At 45.3% G+C, this 19,111-nt stretch overlaps 1 protein-coding gene across 27 annotated transcripts in view; it reads right to left on the bottom strand.

The window, feature by feature from the left end:
• The window catches only part of nr2c1 (nuclear receptor subfamily 2, group C, member 1), a 136,957-nt gene that overhangs the window by 63,466 nt on the left and 54,380 nt on the right, over nucleotides 1–19,111 (bottom strand). For 14 of the 27 annotated variants that reach the window (XM_086009843.1, XM_086009853.1, XM_086009851.1 and 11 more), the window contains one exon: nucleotides 11,081–11,159. The exons of 6 other annotated variants lie outside the window; for them this stretch is intronic. In XM_086009843.1, the coding sequence (XP_085865969.1) occupies nucleotides 11,081–11,137 (57 nt within the window). In that variant the 5' untranslated portion in view covers nucleotides 11,138–11,159. Of the gene's footprint in view, nucleotides 1–11,080; nucleotides 11,160–15,727; nucleotides 15,805–19,111 lie in introns of all 27 variants that reach the window. 7 more of the 27 variants (XM_086009848.1, XM_086009846.1, XM_086009849.1 and 4 more) reach the window with 3 other exon arrangements.

Below are 19,111 nucleotides of genomic sequence, written 5' to 3' on the forward strand. Positions count from 1 at the left end.
AAGGATGTTCCCAATGGTCGGGGAGTCCAGAACCAGGGGTCACAGTCTAAAGATAAGGGGTAAGCCATTTAGGATAGAGAGGAGGAGGAATTTCTTCACCCAGAGAGTGGTGAACTTGTGGAATTCTCTACCACAGAAGGCAGTTGAGGCCAATTCATTAAATATATTCAAGAAGGAATTGGATATATTTGTTAAGGCTAAAGGGATCAAGGGATATGGGGAGAAAGCAGGGACAGGGTACTGAATTTGGATGATCAGCCATGATCGCATAGAATGGCGGAGCAGGCTCGAGGGGCCGAATGGCCTACTCCTGCTCCTATCTTCTATGTTTCTATGTTTAATGAGAGGCTGGGCTTCATCACAAGAGGTTTACATTTTGTTTTTTAAGTTTGTTTTCAGGATGTGAACAACACTAACAAGGCCGCATTTACTGCACATCGCTGGTGTTAGGTGGGGAAATGTAGGATTTTAACCCAGCCCAGATGAAGCAACAGCAGTATTTGTCCAACTCAACATGGTGTTGGTGTTTAGGGAGGGAATTCCAAAGCTTAGGGCCTATACAGCTGAAGGCAAGGCCGCCAATGATGGGGCAAAGGAAGATACAGAAGAGGCCAGAGTTGGAGGAACGCAGAATTCTTGGAGTGTTGTAGTGCTGGAGTAAGTTACAAATATATAGAGAGGGGCAATCCCATGAAGGGATTTGAACAGGAGGATGAGAATTATTAAAATCAAGGTGCCGGTGGGCCGGGAGCCAATGTAGGTTAGCGAGCACCGGGGTGATGGGCGAGCACCGGGGTGATGGGCGAGCACCGGGGTGATGGGCGAGCACCGGGGTGATGGGCGAGCACCATTTGGTACGGGTTAGGATACGGGCAAAGATTTGGATGAGCTCAAATTTATTGAGGGCAGAAGCTGGGAGGCCGGCCAGAAGAGCATTGGAATAATCAAATGTGGAGGTGACAAAAGCATGGACAGTAGTTAAAAATAAATCCAGAAAGGAACTTCTTTCACACCAAGGGTTGTGAGAATGTGGAACACACTGATCCAGAAGACGTTGGGGGAGGTCAAATGAGATGTTTAAATGGGAAATAGGTACTCAAGATGGATATTAATAGATATGGATGAAAGACAGGGAATTGGGTTTAAAAATGAGAGCTCCAATAGCTAAGAATGACAGAAAGGGCTGGCTAGACAAAAGAACTTGCTCCATTTCCTGAATGTGCCAAGAATAGGGAGTGATTACTGATCAAGCAGTCTAGAGAAAGCTATTCTTAGCTATCAAATATAATGACCCAGATTTTGAGGTCAGCAGTGAAGGGACGGCGCTCGGCGCTGGCCTTGAAAAAAGCTGTCCACAAAGATTCAGCGGCTCTAAAGCATCGATTTCCCCATTTCCGACGTGACCTTCAATATAGCGCCATCTAAGGGGAATCTGTGTCATACAGCAACAGTGAAGTCGTCAAGCAGGCTGATCAGCCAATCAGATTGAAGAATTCTCACAGACAGCAAACCAGGAAGTAAAAAGCACGGATTATAATTCACTTATTAATCATTTTACAGAAAGAAAAAAAATTGGGATATACACATGGGATTAAGATAGAAGCTGAAATATAAACAAATTTTAAAAAATAAAATAATTTTTATTTTAAAAACCATGGAATTTTTAAATGTTATTGCGAGGGAAAGACACTCCATACTTGTAAAATTAGTTTTTCAGGGCCAGAGAGGTTGTTCGGCAGTAATTATGACTTAGTACACCGTTGAAGCTCAGTTACACCTCATTCAACAAGACTTAACATTTTCAATGGTTTTTACAGCAAGAATACTGTGTTAAAAAGCTGAAGTTCACGTCAAATCATTGATTCTCTGTTGATTGCATCGGCAAGGACTGCAACAGCGCACCCTGTGGAGGAGCAGGGTATCACAGAGCAACTTTCAGATTTCCATGTTTAACTTCGCATGTGCAGACGCCAGAAGTTGCTGTCAGATTTACTCAGTAATACCGACGAGCGCTGACCGTTTCGCTGTCATTACAACCGCAAATTCCAGGCCAATGGGAACCATGATACACTAATAAAAATGATGAAACTATTATTCAGTAGAACTGATTACATTTCAATGAAAGTCAAGATACTATATACATGAACAAATTATTTTCAAATCTGTCAATATAAACATACCCGTCTCCTACCATGCCATCTTCAAGCTCAGGAACATGAATACTACAGTCATGTGAATTACTCAGTAATTATTGCCTTTTGCCACTTGATTTTACCATACAAGGGCACTTTGGCACATGCAACAAGACGCACTATTTTGGCTATGGTATATTATTTTTGGTTTGTTCTGTCTCTTTCTTGTGGTACTTTTGGAGTAAAACAGTGTTTCTCTTAAAAGAAAATAACCTGAAGGGACCAGGGAGACATTAACAAGTAAATGCATTGAATTGCATCCTGTTTACTTGCTTGTTTAGTTCATTGATTACAAAGTTCGGTCATATTGATGTGGCAGTTGGATTGTTCCAGCAGCTATGGAGGTGGCTACTGACTCATTCTGGCTTTTCGATTCGATGCGAGATTTAAATTGGTCAAACCCCAAGCTATCACCTTGGAGGAAGCACCTGTGAAGTTCAGCCATTATCTGTTACATTTAATCAATCATAGAATCTTGCAGCACAGGAGGCGGCCATTTGGCCCATCTGGTGTATCTTTCACAGCCTTATGCAAAGAGAGATCTATCGATTTAATTTCCTTTGTTAAATAGTTGAGCTTTAAAGGAATTAGAAAGAATTTCTCTAATGATCTTGCCCCAATTTGGCAGTCTCGAAACAAGCGAATGAGAAAATAAATGAGGGGAGGAGTTTGTGTGGCAGATTAACAGCAAATCCCATATAAAGTATTGGGTATAGTTTGACTTGAGCACAAAAATAGAGGCTGACACTCAGTGCTGAGGGAGTGCTGTATTGTCGGAGGTGCTGTCTTTCGGATGAGACGTTAAAACGAGGCCCCGTTTGCTCTCAGGTGGACGTAAAAGATCCCACGGCACTATTTCGAAGAGGAGCAGGGGCGTTCTCCCAGTGACCTGGTCAATATTTATCCATGAATCAACATCGCTAAAACAGATTATCTGGTCATTATCACATTGCTGCCGCCTTTCCTACAATACAACAGTGACCGCACTTCAAAAGTACTTCATTGGCTGTAAAGTGCTTTGGAATGTCCGGTGGTCATAAAAGGCGCTATGGAAATGCAAGTCTTTCTTTACATTGAGTTTTCTCACACATGGCTGTTAGTTATTTTGTAATAGTCTGAAGAGGAATAGTTAAGTTCTGTAAATCTGTTTGTCTTTGCCCCATGTACTTATGTATCTGTTAATAAATCTCTTGATATCAGACCATGGCTTAGGCTGCAAGCTAAGAGGGTATGTGCTACCATTTTCCAAAATCAAAACCATCAGATGTGGGCATGTGATATATCCAATAAGCCAAATACAATAGCACGGGTTTCTGCTCGAGCCCTGGGCTTACTTCAGATACCCAGATCTTGGGCAGTTAAAGGCAAGCTCTAGTTCATAAGGAGCAAAGGCTCGCTTACAGGAGTGGTATTTGTCGCTAAGTACAAGGAAAATATCTGAGCCGAATCTTACAAACGCAATAGTCTGCATGATTAAAATGTTTTAGGAATTCTGTACATTATGGAACATATATTATGGAAAAACACACTGTGAAAAGGGAATGATGATTTTGAAGAGGTAACTCTGATCTGTAATTTAAATGCTGCTTGTACATATGCTTACTCAGAACATATTCATTATATCATTTGAGCACAGCTTTACCAATATCACATTCTTCCCATAGCATGCCAATTGGTCCAGAGAACACATATTTGACATGCAACAAAGATAGTGACGTCATCTTGCATGCCAGTCCATTGGGTATTACCCTTACCCTGCATGATTTGAATACCCTTCAGGATCTTGTAGGGATGGATGGGATTGTGGTATGTAAAGGATGTTACTTCTCAAAAATTGAAGGCAACCCTTAGGTGGCTAATTCATCTTTCTGCTTCACTGCACATTCACCACACACTGCAGCAGCAAACCAAAGTCATACAACATTAGATAAGGTTTGTGATCTGCAATAGGACAGCTCTGCTACCAACATTACAGTGTTTACTTTACAGGACAGCCCATAAAGTGCTATGGAACAGGCAAAATGACCCTTATCCTGTCTTCTGAGCTCCCTGATCCCAAAATGGTAACAGTACAAAACGCACTTAACCATCCACTTTGCTGGTGTTTGTCTGGTTACTAGTTTACCCGAGGTTTTTGCACCATATCAAACAAACAGCTGTCAGGATCTGCGAATCTGTGCTATATACTTAACATAAAAGACCACAGCACGATAAGTATGTATACCAACACTCCAATTCATTCCGATGGAATGCCAGGTAAACTGATGGGACATCATACTCTTTTCCCCCATGAATTTGGGAAGCGACCTTATGGAGCATACACAGGGTTAAAGTTGATTACCACCTCTTTCTACAATATAAATTATAGTCTAGCTGATAGTCACACCTCAAGTGTAAGATATAGCCTAGAACATAGAAACATAGAAGATAGGAGCAGGAGTAGGCCATTCGGCCCTTCGAGCCTGCTCCGCCATTCAATGAGATCATGGCTGATCATCCAAATTCAGTACCCTGTCCCTGCCTTCTCCCCATATCCCTTGATCCCTTTAGCCTCAAGAAATATATCCAACTCTTTCTTGAATATATTTAATGAACTGGCCTCCACCACCCTCTGTGGCAGAGAATTCCACAGGTTCACCACTCTCTGGGTGAAGAAATTCCTCCTCATTTCAGTCCTAAATGGCTTACCCCTTATCCTTAGACTATGACCCCTGGTTCTGGACTCCCCAGCCATCAGAAACATCCTTTCTGCATCTAGTCTGTCGAGACCTGACAGAATTTTATAGGTTTCGATGAGATCCCCCCTCAATTTTCTAAACTCCAGTGAGTATAAGCCCAATTGACACAATCTCTCCTCGTACGTCATTCCTGCCATCCCAGGTATCAGCCTGGTGAATCTTTGCTGCACTCCCTCCATGGCAAGAACGTCCTTCCTCAGGTAAGGTGACCAAAACTGCACACAATACTCAAGGTGCGGTCTCACCAAGGCCCTGTACAAATGCAGCGAGACATCCTTGTTCTTGTACTCGAACCCTCTTGCTACGAAGGCCAACATACTATTTGCCTTCTTAACCGCCTGCTGCACCTGCATGCTTACCTTCAGCAACTGGTGCACAAGAACACCCAGGTCTCTTTGCACTTCCCCTTCGCCCAATCTATTGCCATTCAAATAATAATCTGCCTTCCTGTTTTTGCCACCAAAGTGGATAACCTCACATTTATCCACATTATAGTGCATTTGCCATGTTTCTGCCTAATCACCCAACCTGTCCAAATCGTACTGGAGTTTCATGACATCCTCCTCACAGCACACACGCCCACCCAGCTTTGTGTCGTCTGCAAATTTGGAGCTATTACATCCAATTCCCTCGTCCAGATCATTAATATATATTGTGAACAGCTGGGGTCCTAGGACCGATCCTTGCGGTAGCCCACTAGTCACTGCCTGCCACTCGGAAAACGACCCGTTTATTCCAACTCTTTGCTTTCTGTCCGCCAACCAGTTCTCTATCCAAGTCAACACCTTGCCCCCAATCCCATGTGCCTTAATTTTGCACGCTAACCTCTTATGCGGGACCTTATCGAAAGCCTTCTGAAAGTCCAAATATACCACATCCACTGGTTCTCCCTTATCTATTTTACCAGTTACATCCTCAAAAAATTCCAGTAGATTAGTCAAGCATGATTTACCTTTTGTAAATCCATGTTGACTTTGTCCGATCCTGTCACTGCTTTCCAAGTGCTCTGCTATTACATCTTTTATAATGGACTCTAGCATTTTCCCCACTACCGATGTCAGGCTTACCGGTCTATAATTCCCCACTTTTTCTCTGCCACCTTTTTTGAATAGTGGGGTAACATTAGCTACCCTCTAATCCATGGGTACTGTTCCAGGGTCTATTGAGTTCTGGAAGATGACCAGCAATGCATCTACTATTTCTAGGACCACTTCCTTAAGTACCCTGGGATGTAGATTATCAGGCCCTGGGGATTTATCAGCCTTCAGTCCCATCAATTTTCCTAACACCATTTCCCTACAAATACTGATTTCTTTCAGTTCCACCCTTTCATCAGACCCTATGTTCCGCGGTATTTCTGGGAGGTTATTTGTGTCCTCCTTTGTGAAGACAGAACCAAAATATGTATTTAGTTGGTCTTCCATTTCTTTGCTCCCCATTATAAATTCCCCCGATTCTGACTGTAAGGGACCTACGCTTGACTTCACCAATCTTTTTCTCTTTACATATCTATAAAAGCTTTTACAGTCAGTTTTTATGTTCCCTGCAAGCTTACTCTCATATTCTATTTTCCCTTTCTTAATTAATCCCTTTGTCCTCCTTTGTTGAATCCTAAACTGCTCCCAATCCTCAGGATTATTGCTTTTTCTGGCCAATTTGTATGTCCTCTCCTTGGATCTTATGCTATCCCTAACTTCCCTTGTTAGCCACGGTTGAGTCACCTTTTTTGTTTTATTTTTATGCCAAACTGGGATGAACAAATTCTGTAGTTCATCCATTCGGTCTTTGAATGTTTGCAATTGCCTATCCACCGTCAACCCTTTGAGTGCCATTCCCCAATCAATCCTACCCAACTCGCTCCTCAGACCATCGTAGTTTCCTTTATTTAAATTGAGGACCCTAGTTTCTGAGTCAACTACTTCATTCTCCATCTTAATGAAGAATTCGATGAGACCGCACCTGGAATACTGCATACAGTTTTGGTGTCCATACTTAAGAAAAGACATACTTGCTCTCGAGTCAGTACAAAGAAGGTTCACTCGGTTAATCCCGGGGATGAGGGGATGGACATATGAGTAGAGGTTGAGTAGATTGGGACTCTACTCATTGGAGTTCAGAAGAATGAGAGGCGATCTTATTGAAACATACAAGATTGTGAAGGGGTTGGATCAGGTGGATGCGGGGAGGATGTTCACGATGATGGGTGAAACTAGAACTAGGGGGCATAGTCTTAGAATAAGGGGCTGCTCTTTCAAAACTGAGATGAGGAGGAACTACTTCACTCAGGAGGGTGGTAGGTCCATGGAATATGCTGCCCCAAAAAGCTGTAGAAGCTACATCATTACATAAATTTAAAACAGAAATAGACAGTTTCCTAGAAGTAAAGGGAATTAAGGGTTACGGGGAGCAGGCAGGAATTTGGACATGAGTCTAGGTTCGGATCGGTCATGGCCCTGTGGGTAGCGGAGCGGGCCCAGGGGCCGTGTAGCCTGATCCTGCTCCTATTTCATGTTAGATTCAGGAGATATTTCTGTGATAGTAGATTGGCGGTTAGGATCAGATCAGCCATGATCTTATTGAATGGCGGAGCAGGCTCGAGGGGCCGATTGGCCTACTCCTGCTCCTATTTCTTATGTTCTTATGATATGATCGCTCCGACCCAAGGGGCCTCGTACAACAAGATTGCTAATTAATCCTTTCTCGTTGCATAATACCCAGTCTAAGATGGCCTGATCTCTGGTTGGTTCCTCGACATATTGGTCCAGGAAACCATCCCGTAAACACTCCAGGAATTCCTCCTCCACAGTATGGTTACTAATTTGGTTAGCCCAATCTATATGTAGATTAAAGTCACCCATGATGACTGCTGTGCCCTTATTGCATGCTTCTTTAATTTCCCTTTTAATGCCATCCCCAACCTCCGCCTTACTGTTTGGAGGTCTATATACCACTCCCACTAATGTTTTTTTCCCCTTAGTATTTCTCAATTCTACCCATACAGATTCCACATCATCAGAGCTAATATCCTTCATTACAATTGTGTTAATCCCTTCTTTAACCAGTAATGCTACCCCTCCTCCCTTTCCTTTTTGCCTATCTTTCCTGAATATCGAATACCCCTGGATGCTGAGTTCCCAGTCTTGGCCATCCTTGAGCCACGTTTCCGTAATCCCAACCAAATCATATTCGTTTACCTCTATTTGCGCAGCCAATTCATCCACCTTATTACAAATGCTCCTTGCATTAAGACACAAAGCCTTCATGCTTGTTTTTTTAACGCTCTTAGACCTATTAGAATTATTATTTACTGTGGCCACGTTTGATTTAAACCGTTGATTTCTCTGACTGCCACTTCTGTTTTTCTCCTTCCTATCTTTTGCTTTTATCCTGGTTTCCCTTTCCTCTGTCTCCCTGCTCAGGTTCCCAACCCCCTTCCATTTTAGTTGAAACACTCCCCCACAGCACTAGCAAACACTCCCCCAGGACATCGGTTGCAGCCCTGCCCAGGTGCAGACCGTCCGGTTTGAACTGGTCCCACCTCCCCCAGAACCGGTTCCAATGTCCCAGGAACTTGAATCCCTCCCCCTGGCACCATTCCTCTAGCCACGTATTCATCTGAAGTATCCTTCTATTTCTACTCTGACGAGCACGTGGCACTGGTAGCAATCCTGAGATTACTACCTTTGAGGTCCTGTGTTTTAATTTACCTCCTAACTCCCTATATTCCGCTTTTGGGACCTCATCCCGCTTTTTACCTATATCGTTGGTGCCTATATGCACCACGACAACTGGCTGTTTACCCTCCCCTTCCAAGATGTTCTGCAGCCGCTCGGAGACATCCTTGACCCTTGCACCAGGGAGGCAACACACCATCCTGGAGTCTCGTTTGCGGCCGCAGAAACGCCTATCTATTCCCCTTACAATTGAATCCCCTATTACTATAGCTCAACCACTCTTTTTCCTCCCATTCTGTGCAGCAGAGCCACCCCTGGTGCTAGGAAGTTGGCTGCTGCTGCCTTCCTCTGATAAGCCATCCCCCCCAACAGTACTCAAAGTGGTATATCTGTTGGAGAGGGGGATGGCCACAGGGGACCCCTGCACTACCTGCCTGCGCCTAGTACTCTGCCTGTTGGGTCACCCGTTCCCTTTCTTCCTGTCCAACCTCTACCTGTGGTGCGTCCAACTCCCTAAACGTGCTATTCATGATGTCCCGAGCACCTATACATGCTTATTTCGATAGTTAGGCTAAGTATCCCAGCATGCTTTTCCAACAGGCCAAGAAGCCCTTAATTAGATCTAGCAGCCATCAATCTCCCACAACAGCTAGACTGAAAGGAATACAAATAACAAGATACGGCAAGGTATAAAACAGCACAAGTAGTTCCAACTGTTGAAGCAGAGAAGGCAGAGTCCCGAGGTCAACGCTCCTCCCAACAGGAGCAGGTATCATTGTTTCTGTTCTATTAAATTGCTTCAACTTGTTGAAATGACTGGGCCGTTCTTGAGTGCAAGAATTGCGCTTAGCTAGTGAGTCAGATTGTTAACTCTGACTACTATGTGCTCTTTTAAATCTGCTAATAAAGTATACTTGCTACACACCATATTGGTTTGGTCTCCTTCGGAATCTCTTACAGTACAAGGAGAGATAGGCACAGTTCAGGTTGGTCTTGATATACATGGTTTGTCACTGCTATTGTATTCGGATGGGAACCCGATCTGAGCCAATCCATTCCAATCAATTCAAACATTCTATGTGACTGACAACCGATGAAATGGCTGATCATCAAATATATCAGCCAAGGATTTTGAATGGTATATCCGAGGTCGACTTTGTTTCAGTTAACAGTCAGGCTGAAGCCAGCAGTGATACAGGGCTCTGTCGTGGCTCTGTAATAGCAATTTGACAATAAGAAGCGAGTCACTGCTTCAAGAATCAAGCTTGTGTTGAGGGTTAATGGAGAAATATTTTTGTTCTTTTGGCATTAAGGAGAACAGTGGAATACGCACCTCCGGTTTATACCCAGTACTATTTATTTACCTATTTAATATTAAATAAATGTACTTGCTGGTTTATAGTCTGAGGCAGGGTCTGATAGGGTCCGTCCTCTGGTCACTGAGATCAGGTGGCAGCATGTGATATATTCCAATAAACCAGACTACATTAGAAAGACTTCTCTGGGCTTCACTACATTTACTTATAGATACCGAGCAGGAAAAGGCACACTCTGGTTCACAGGGGGACGCAAGCTCCCTGTTGAACAGTGGATGACTCTGAACCAAAGGATAATATCTACTGTTAAAAACCCAAAACATAACTAACACCAAATAGAATCCCAGTTTAAGACCATGCACTGTCAAATTATTAATGCAATCTATCTGGCAAAACACAATGTGCAAATGATAAGTTCAATTACTTTTAATTTTTGCTGCAGTGAAACTAAGATTATACATATTATATTTTATATTAACCAACCAGTTTTGAACCAGTCTGACAGCCTACTCTCAGTTAGCGGTGAATGCTTCAGGCAAGAGCTCCATAAATGATGTCTTTCAAGCTCTGGGACATTTTACAATAAAACAAAGGCATAACAAGCTTGATAATTTACCAAATGCTGATCACTTAAAGCTTCCTTTAAATTAAACTTTAATTGCTGTTTAAAAAAATTCTCTGCAATAATTGCAGTTTCCTCCAACTGCTACCATAATTCAATATTTTACATCCAGATGAAGTCAATATATTTAGTACAATTAAGCCAATGATTGCCTAGGAGATTTGAATGGGCAGTTCAATTAAATTTGTTTTCAAGTAATCTTCCTTCAGCCACTCGGTTTCATTCAATGTGTACTGCAGTTTAGTTTCACCTGTAGTGAAATGTCCAATTTGGAAAACGTGAAGCTATCAAACTTGGTAGCCTGCGCATGTTGTTGGATTTCTACAAGCAAACATTGGTTTGGTGCTGAGCACTTCCCACCACAGCCACTTATCACAACTTTCCTCTTGCAATGGGGCTACAGTGAGCTCCACTATAGTACTGTGAAACTATAGTGAAATGCATCCAGTGACGACTGAAAGAAATACTCAAAATGGAGCTTCTTTTGAAATCATTCGGTTTGAGAGAAAGCTGGTTTTAACAATGCCCGTCTGCATACCTCACCCATTTGATGTTCAGCAATCTGCTGTGCCAGCTCCTCCATATGGTTTGCCATTCAGATTATTCATGGGCACTTCCTGGAAGAAATACATAGGATTTATCCACTGGATACTTGAAGGTTGAGGGAAATCATAAAATGTTCATCACGTGAAGAAATATACTGGCACTCAATACGTCCATGATCTACAGGTACTGAGCACCGACCTTTAACAAATGTAATTTTCTCTTTTCTTCCCAAAAAGGAGAACGCATAAAATGCTAGAAAGACTTGCATTTCTATAGTGCCTTCTACAACCTCAGGATGTCCCAAAGCACTTCACAGCCAATGAAGTACTTCTGAAGTGTAATCACGGTTGGATTGTAGGAAACGTGTCAGCCAATTTGCGCACAGCAAGCTGCCACAAACAGCAATGTGATAATGACCAGAGAATTTGTTTTAGTGACGTTGGTTGAGGGATAAAATTAGCTCGTCTCTCTAGTAACCTTATTATTTTAAACTTGGTTTAGATGAGCCAGGAGGAAAGAAAAAGAACCACACATCCACTGGTGCACAGAATTTATAGGTTGGTTGTAATTTAGCCAAAGAATATGGCCTGTTACATCTTCAACTTTTTCCAGTTCTGATGAAAGGTCATCAACCTGAAACGTTATCTCTGTTTCTCTCTCCACAGATGCTGCCTGACCTGCTGAGTAATCCCAGCGTTTTCTGTTTTTATCTACGATAAGCCTGACTCCCACAGCTACCTTGATTACACTTCCTCCCACCCTGCTTCCTGTAAGGATTCTATTCCATTCTCCTAGTTTCTCAATCACACCCGTGCTGACGATGTCACCTTCCATACCACTGCTTCCGATATCATAGAAGCATAAACATTTACGGCACAGAAGGAGGCCATTCGACCCATCGTGCCAACCGAAAAAGAGCTCTCCAGCCTAATCCCACTTTCCAGCTCTTGGTCCGTAGCCCTGTAGGTTCCGGCTCTTCAAGTACATATCCAAGTACTTTTTAAATGTGATGAGGGTTTCTGCCTCGACCACCCTTTCAGGCAGTGAGTTCCAGACCCCCACCACCCTCTGGGTGAAAGTTCTCCTCAACTCTCCTCTAATCCTTCTACCAATCACTTTAAATCTGTGCCCCCTGGTTATGGACCGCTCTGCTCGGAGAAATAGGTCTTTCCTATCCACTCTATCTAGGCCCCTCATAATTTTATACACCTCAAATCAAATCTCCCCTTAGCCTCCTCTGCTCCAAAGAAAACAACCCCAGCCTATTCAATCTTTCCTCAGGGCTAAAAATCTCCAGTCCAGGCAACATCTGTGTAAATCTCCTCTGTACCCTCTCTAGTGCGATCACATCTTTCCTGTAATGTGGTGACCAGAACTGCTCGCAGTACTGTAGCCGTGGCCTAACTCGTGTTTTATACAGTTCAAGCATAACCTCCCTGCTCTTTATTCTAAGCCTCGGCTAATAAAGGAAAGTATCCCACATGCCTTCTTAACCACCTTATCTACCTGTCCTGTTACCTTCAGGGATCCGTCTTCCTTTTTCCTTAACCGAGGATTCCTCTCCACCGTGGTTGACAGCAATGTTCCCTTGAAGCTGCATGGCCACACAGCGCTCTGCAGCTCCTGCACAGCCAGCACACCGGGTTTTAAATAGAAAAAACCACGCACCCAAAAAAAGTTAAAGGGAACATTGGTTGACACGGCCCTCGACCGTGTCCATCCCATTTCCCGCACTTCTGCTCTCAGCCCTTCTCACCCTCCCGGAACCACGATAGGGTTCCCCTTGTCCTCACCTTCCACCCCACCAGCCTCTACAATCAACGGATCATCCTCCGCCATTTCTGCCACCTCAAGCGTGATGTCATCACCAAACAAATCTTCCCCTCCTCCCACCTTTCAGCATTTCAAAGGGACCGTTCCCGCCGCAACACCCTCATCCACTCTTCTATTACCCCAACATCCCCTCCCCATCCCATGGCACCTTGCTATGCAAGTGCAGGACATGCAACACCTGCCCTTTTACCTCCTCCCTTCCCACCATCCAGGGCCCCAAAACTCCTTCCAGGTGAAACAGCGATTTACTTGTACTTCTTTCAATTTAGTATACCGTATTCGCTGCTGACGATGCGGTTTTCTCTACACTGGGGAGACCAAATGCAGATTGGGTGACCACTTTGTGGAACACCTCCGTTCAGTCCACAAGTGTGACCCTGAGCTTCCGGTCGCTTGTCATTTTAATTCTCCGCCCCACTCCGACCTCTGCCTCCTACACTGTTCTAATGAAGCTCAATGTAAGCTCGAGGAACAGCACCTCATCTTTCGATTAGGCACTTTACAGCCTTCCGGACTCAATATAGAGTTCAACAATTTCAGATCATAACCATTGCTCCCACTTTTCCCAGACAGCAGTTGCTGACGATTCTGCTCGTCATTTACACCTCCTCTAGACCCATCTTTTGTTTCTTTTATTGTCCCATTATCACCCCCTTTTGCCTTGCACCACCATCCCTTTTGTCATTTAATCACTCCTGCCTTCCACCCCATCACAGACCTTCCCTGTATTTTCTTTCCTCCCCTCCCCACTTTCCCTGCCTCTGTACTTGCTTATAATCTGTTACATCTCTAACTTTTTCCAGTTCTGATGAAAGGTCATTGACCTGAAACATTAACTGTGTTTCTCTCTCCACAGATGCTGCCCGACTTGCTGAATATTTCCAGCATTTTCTGTTTTTACTATAGGAGGTTTCCTTGCCCATGTTTGACCTTAATCCAGAGTCATTGTTGAGGACGGGCAGGGGCACTTTCCTCCGACTGTGTACCACTCTACCCCACCACCTCTGGTGGCTCTGTCCTGCCAGTGGGACGAAACATACCCAGGGATGATGGAGGAATCTGGGATGTTGGCTGATAGGTATGCGAGTAGGATTACGTCAGGCGGTTTATTGACTCGTCTGTGGGACAGCTCCCAACTTTGACACCAGTCCTCAGATATTAGTGAGGAGATCAGAGCAGGGTGCACCCTAGTCATGTCCCGATTTTATGCCTAGGTTGCAGCCAAGTTACTCATCCGGTTTTATTGGCGTTATTCTTTGTAGCGGTTTGATATAACTCAGTGGCTTGCTGGGCCACTTCAGGAGCAGTAAAGAGTCTATCACATTGGTGTGGGACTGCAGTCACTAGATTGATCCCTGGGATGAGAGGGCTGTCCTATGAGGAGAGATTGTGTAGAATGGGCCGATACTCTCTGGAGTTTAGAAGAATGAGAGGTGATCTCATTGAAACATAAGATTCTGAGGGGGATTGACAGGGTAGATGCTGAGAGGTTGTTTCCCCCTGGCTGGAGAGTCTAGAACTAGGGGGCATAGTCTCAGGATAAGGGGTCGGCCATTTAAGACTGAGATGAGGAGGAATTTCTTCACTCAGAGGGTTGTGAATCTTTGGCACTCTCTGCCCCAGAGGGCTGTGGATGCCGAGTCATTGAGTATATTCCAGGCTGAGATCGATAAGATTTTTGGACTCTAGGGGAATCAAGGGATGTGGGGATCGTGCGGGAAAGTGGAGTTGAAGTTGAAGTTCAGCCATGATCTTATTGAATGGCGGAGCGGGTTCGAGGGGCCGTGTGGCCGACTCCTGCTCCTAATTCTTATGATGGCAGCTGCCCTCCCCTAAAAAGATTGGTGAACCAGTTGTGTTTTTACAACAATCCAACACAGCTGCATGGACTCATTTGCGGATACCAGCTTATTATTTGTAGATTTCTTTTAAACCAAATTAAGATTTTCAAACGGCCATGGTGAGATTTGAACTCAAGTTGTCTGGATTATTGGTCCAATAACATAACCTCTAGACTACCATATCCCTTCTAACTTGCAGCTATAGCTTAAAGTAAAGCATCCCAAGGTGTTTCAGAGATATGAAGGAAAAGAGGATAGGTGGAGCATCTATGTTTGCTCAGGGTGGGTTTTGAAAGGAAGAGATGGAGGTCAAGTTTACAGAGGGATCTGCAGACAGCGAGGGACCCAGGCAGCTGAAGGCATGGATGCCAATGATGGGGTAAAAGGCGGGAGGGTGGGGGGTACACAAGTGGCTATAGTTGGAACAGGAGAGAGTGTTCGAGGGAGTGGGGGGAAACTTAACACAAGAATTTAAAATGTGAGACATTGGAGGACTGGGAACTAGTGGAGGATGGGCGTGTGGGATTGTATACGGGCAGCAGAGCTTTGAATCAGCTCAAATTTATGGCGGCGACAGGTTTGCAAGACAGCTTTGGAGCAAACAAACCTGGAGGTGACAAAGCCATGCTCGAGCGTTTCAGCAACAGGTAGGTTTAGTTCAGGGCAGAGGTGGAAGGAGGCGGATATGATGGAAAGGATATGGAATTAGAAGCACAGCTCAGGGTCGAACAAGATGCTGAGGTCATGAACAGGCTAGTCCAACCTGAGATGATGGCCCGGGAGGGGGGAATGAAGTCAGTGGTGTGGGGGTTGTGACTGATAATTTTAAGAGCGACTAGAGGGCTGGAACAGAGCAAGGAGATTGAAGGAGGAAACGCATAAAAGCTACATGGGAACAGGCCATTTGGGCCAACCAAACCATTTATCCCCTGCACAGGCAAATAGTTGGATTCACATTTACCTACCCTGTTCCAAAATGTCCTCATCCACCATCGCAATGTAATCTTGAAAGTCAACATAGTTTCTGCTTCAGCCACTAACCCTGGAAGTGAATTGCACAGGCTGACAATTCTGTTCGGAGGTTTCTCCTATCCTCTATTCTCAATCTCTTGCATTTAATCTTGTATCTACAGCTCCTGGAGCTTGATCCCTCAGCGATTAGAATCATAGAATGGTTACAGCACAATAGGAGGCCATTCGGTCCATCGAGCCCGTGCTAGCTCTCTGCAAGAGCACTACAGCGTGTCCCACTCTCCCTACCCTTTCTCCGTAGCCCTGCAAAATTTTTTCCTTCAGGTACTTTTCGGATTCCCTTTTGAAAGCCACAATTGAATCTGCCTCCACCACCCTTTCAGGCAGTGAATTCCAGATCATATTGAAAACAGTCTGCTTCTATCTACCCTATCCTATTCTTTCATAATTTTAAACTATCGTATAACCCCATAATCTGCAATGTTCGAATGGAGACTCAACTTTTTCAAAACTTTCATTGTATTTCTTCATACCAGGCCTCAATCTCCTTCCTATACGGTGGAGCCGAATGCTGCACACCATATTCTAACTGAGGTCCTACGGTTTTATATAGGCTCATCATTGCCTCTTGGCTTTTATATTCTATACCTGTTGTGATAAAATCTGGAATTGTATTAGTTTTTGTCATGTCCTTATCAACCGGCGGTGCTGCCTTTAACGTCCTGTGAACCTGTGCCCTCAAATCACACTGCTCCTCCACAGCACTGAGCCTACTTCAATCCAGAGTATAAGCATTAATTTTTTTTTAACCAAAATACATCACCTCTCACTTACTGACACTGAAGAGGAGTGGGGGAAAAGGCCATGGTGTGACTTAGTGATGAGGGTCAAGCCTCCACTGTGGTGGGTGGTGGCAACTATACACAGGCAGGGAGGCTGCAATTTGCAATGTTTAAATGTCTGCCTTGGTGACCAGAACTGACAACATTCTAGGTGTTATCTGACCAGAGCACTGCCCAAGTTAAGCTTATCGAAGTATGTCCTTTCCTGTCTATTGTCCAGATAAACAACATGTTCCAGGGTTTGTAACCGAGAACCCTTACTCCATAGAACAGCCACAAGCATATATTATATGCCACCACATGAATTATCCTCTCTCTATGGATGGCAGACTGGATAAGCACTCCAAGATGAAACACAGGCTTCAAGCCAATATTTGGTTTATTTTTATAAACTACATGAACAATACACAATAGTCACAAGGAGAATATATATTTATCTACACTCCTCGGTATATGAAAACAAAATGTACGCAACTCACTTTCTCTCTAAACACAGACCCTAAATATAGAAAACCACTTACAGTAGCTTAATCCTTCGAGCCTACACTGGCTTAGTCTTTTGTACACAGACAGTATTTGACTGCTGGCTGCAAAATCCACACACATTCTGTCACCACCTCTGTGTGGAAGTGTTAGGCCAGGATTTTATCCCGGAGGCATGTCAGACAATGGTCGGGGTGGTGGGTGGGGGGCGGGGCTCCGGTGAGGGGGGTGCGCGGGCGGGGCTCCGGTGAAGGAGGGGGGGCGGGCGGGGCTCTGGTGAGCGGGGGGGTGGGTCCGGTGAGGGGGGGGCGCGGGCGGGGCTCCGGTGAGGGGGGGGCGCGGGCGGGCAGGGCTCCGGTGAGGGGGGGGGCGCGGGCAGGCAGGGCTCCGGTGAAGGGGGGGGGGGCGGGCGGGGCTCCGGTGAGGGCACGCTGGGCGGGGCTCCGGTGAGGGCACGCTGGGGGGGGGGCTGGTGGGGCTCCGGTGAGGGGGGGGTGGGCTGGGCGGGGCTCCGGTGAGGGGGCTGCTCCGGTGGGGGGGGGGGGGGGGGGGGGGCGGGCAGGGCTCCGGTGAGGGGGGGGCGTGCTGGGCGGGGCTCCAGTGAGGGGGGGACTGGGCAGGGCTCCGGTGAGGGGGGAGCGTGCTGGGCGGGGCTCCGGTGAGGGGGGGGTGAGGGCAGACAGATCTTGTGCAGAGTGGGGGCTTTTACTTGATTGCTTGTTGGGCCTGGAGGAAACACTCCTGTTCCTCCTGGCCCACAAGCTGCGCCGTAAGGGCACTTACCTCATGGATTCAGCCCTTCGCGCCTTTCACCTGCCAGGTTTCACGAGGTCTGGGAAACCCAGCCAACACGAGTTAGAAATAGAATGACTGAAAACTAATGCAGGTAGCCTCATTAGAATGTTGAAATGACCAACCCGCACCCACCGCACACGCGGACCGGTCACCCGTCAACTCATCCCGCCTCCGTTAAAACTGGAAGTGGGCAGGTTTGATCCGGGTTGGGTTCCTGCTTCAGATTTTTTGAATTTTCAACCTCTGACACGACCCCAATCCATATTTTTTTGGGGGGAGTTAAAATTAAGCCCTTAGTTTAAGTTTGAGTATTGCGTGCAGTTTTGGTCGCCTTATCTGAGGAAGGATGTTCTTGCCATGGAAGGAGTGCAGCGAGGATTCACCAGGCTGATACCTGGGATGGCAGGAATGACTTATGAGGAGAGATTGGGTCGATTGGGCTTGTACTCGCTGGAGTTTAGAAGAATGAGAGGGGATCTCATAGAAACTTATAAAATTCTAACAGGACTGGACAGACTGGATGCAGGAAGGATGTTCCCGATGGCGGGGGAGTCCAGAACCAGGGGTCACAGTCTAAGGATAAGGGGTAGGCCATTTAGGACAGAGTTGAGGAGGAATTTCTTCACCCAGAGAGTGGTGAACCTGTGGAATTCTCTGCCACAGAAGGCAGTAGAGGCCAATTCATTAAATATATTCAAGGAGTTGGATATATTTCTTAAGGCTAAAGGGATCAAGGGATATGGAGAGAAGGCAGGAACAGGGTACTGAATTTGGATGATCAGCCATGATCTCATTGAATGGCGGGGCAGGCTCGACGGGCCGAATGGCCGACTCCTGCTCCTATCTCCTATGTTTCTATGTTTGTGAGATGAAGTCTCAGCCCAGCAAGCGGTCATTCACAGAGGGCAGCAGCCAATCATGGATTCCAATTGCTGCGGAAATCACTAGCCTGGGTGGACGGTCTACCCTCTCACGCGTGACCAAGAGCCTCCAAAGGTGCATCTAACCCCCCTTCCCAAGCCGGTGTGAACTGAATACAGTGATGCCATAAACAAATAGATGTCATTATGGGACTCCAGTAAGACAATGCAGCCGTCTCTGACCATGCTATAAAATATTTGAGATTGTATAACGACAACCTCGTGATTATTAACTGATTAACACTTCAAATCTCTGTCTTATGAGCCTAAACAAACTTACATCTTGAGGAAAATCTAATGGACAAACGGACCAGTTCAGGCTAATGGCTCTCTGTTA

This window comes from Somniosus microcephalus, chromosome 17, assembly GCF_052327205.1.
Source record: "Somniosus microcephalus isolate GS21.2 chromosome 17, FLI_Smic_1.0, whole genome shotgun sequence".
Lineage (NCBI taxonomy): Eukaryota > Metazoa > Chordata > Chondrichthyes > Squaliformes > Somniosidae > Somniosus > Somniosus microcephalus.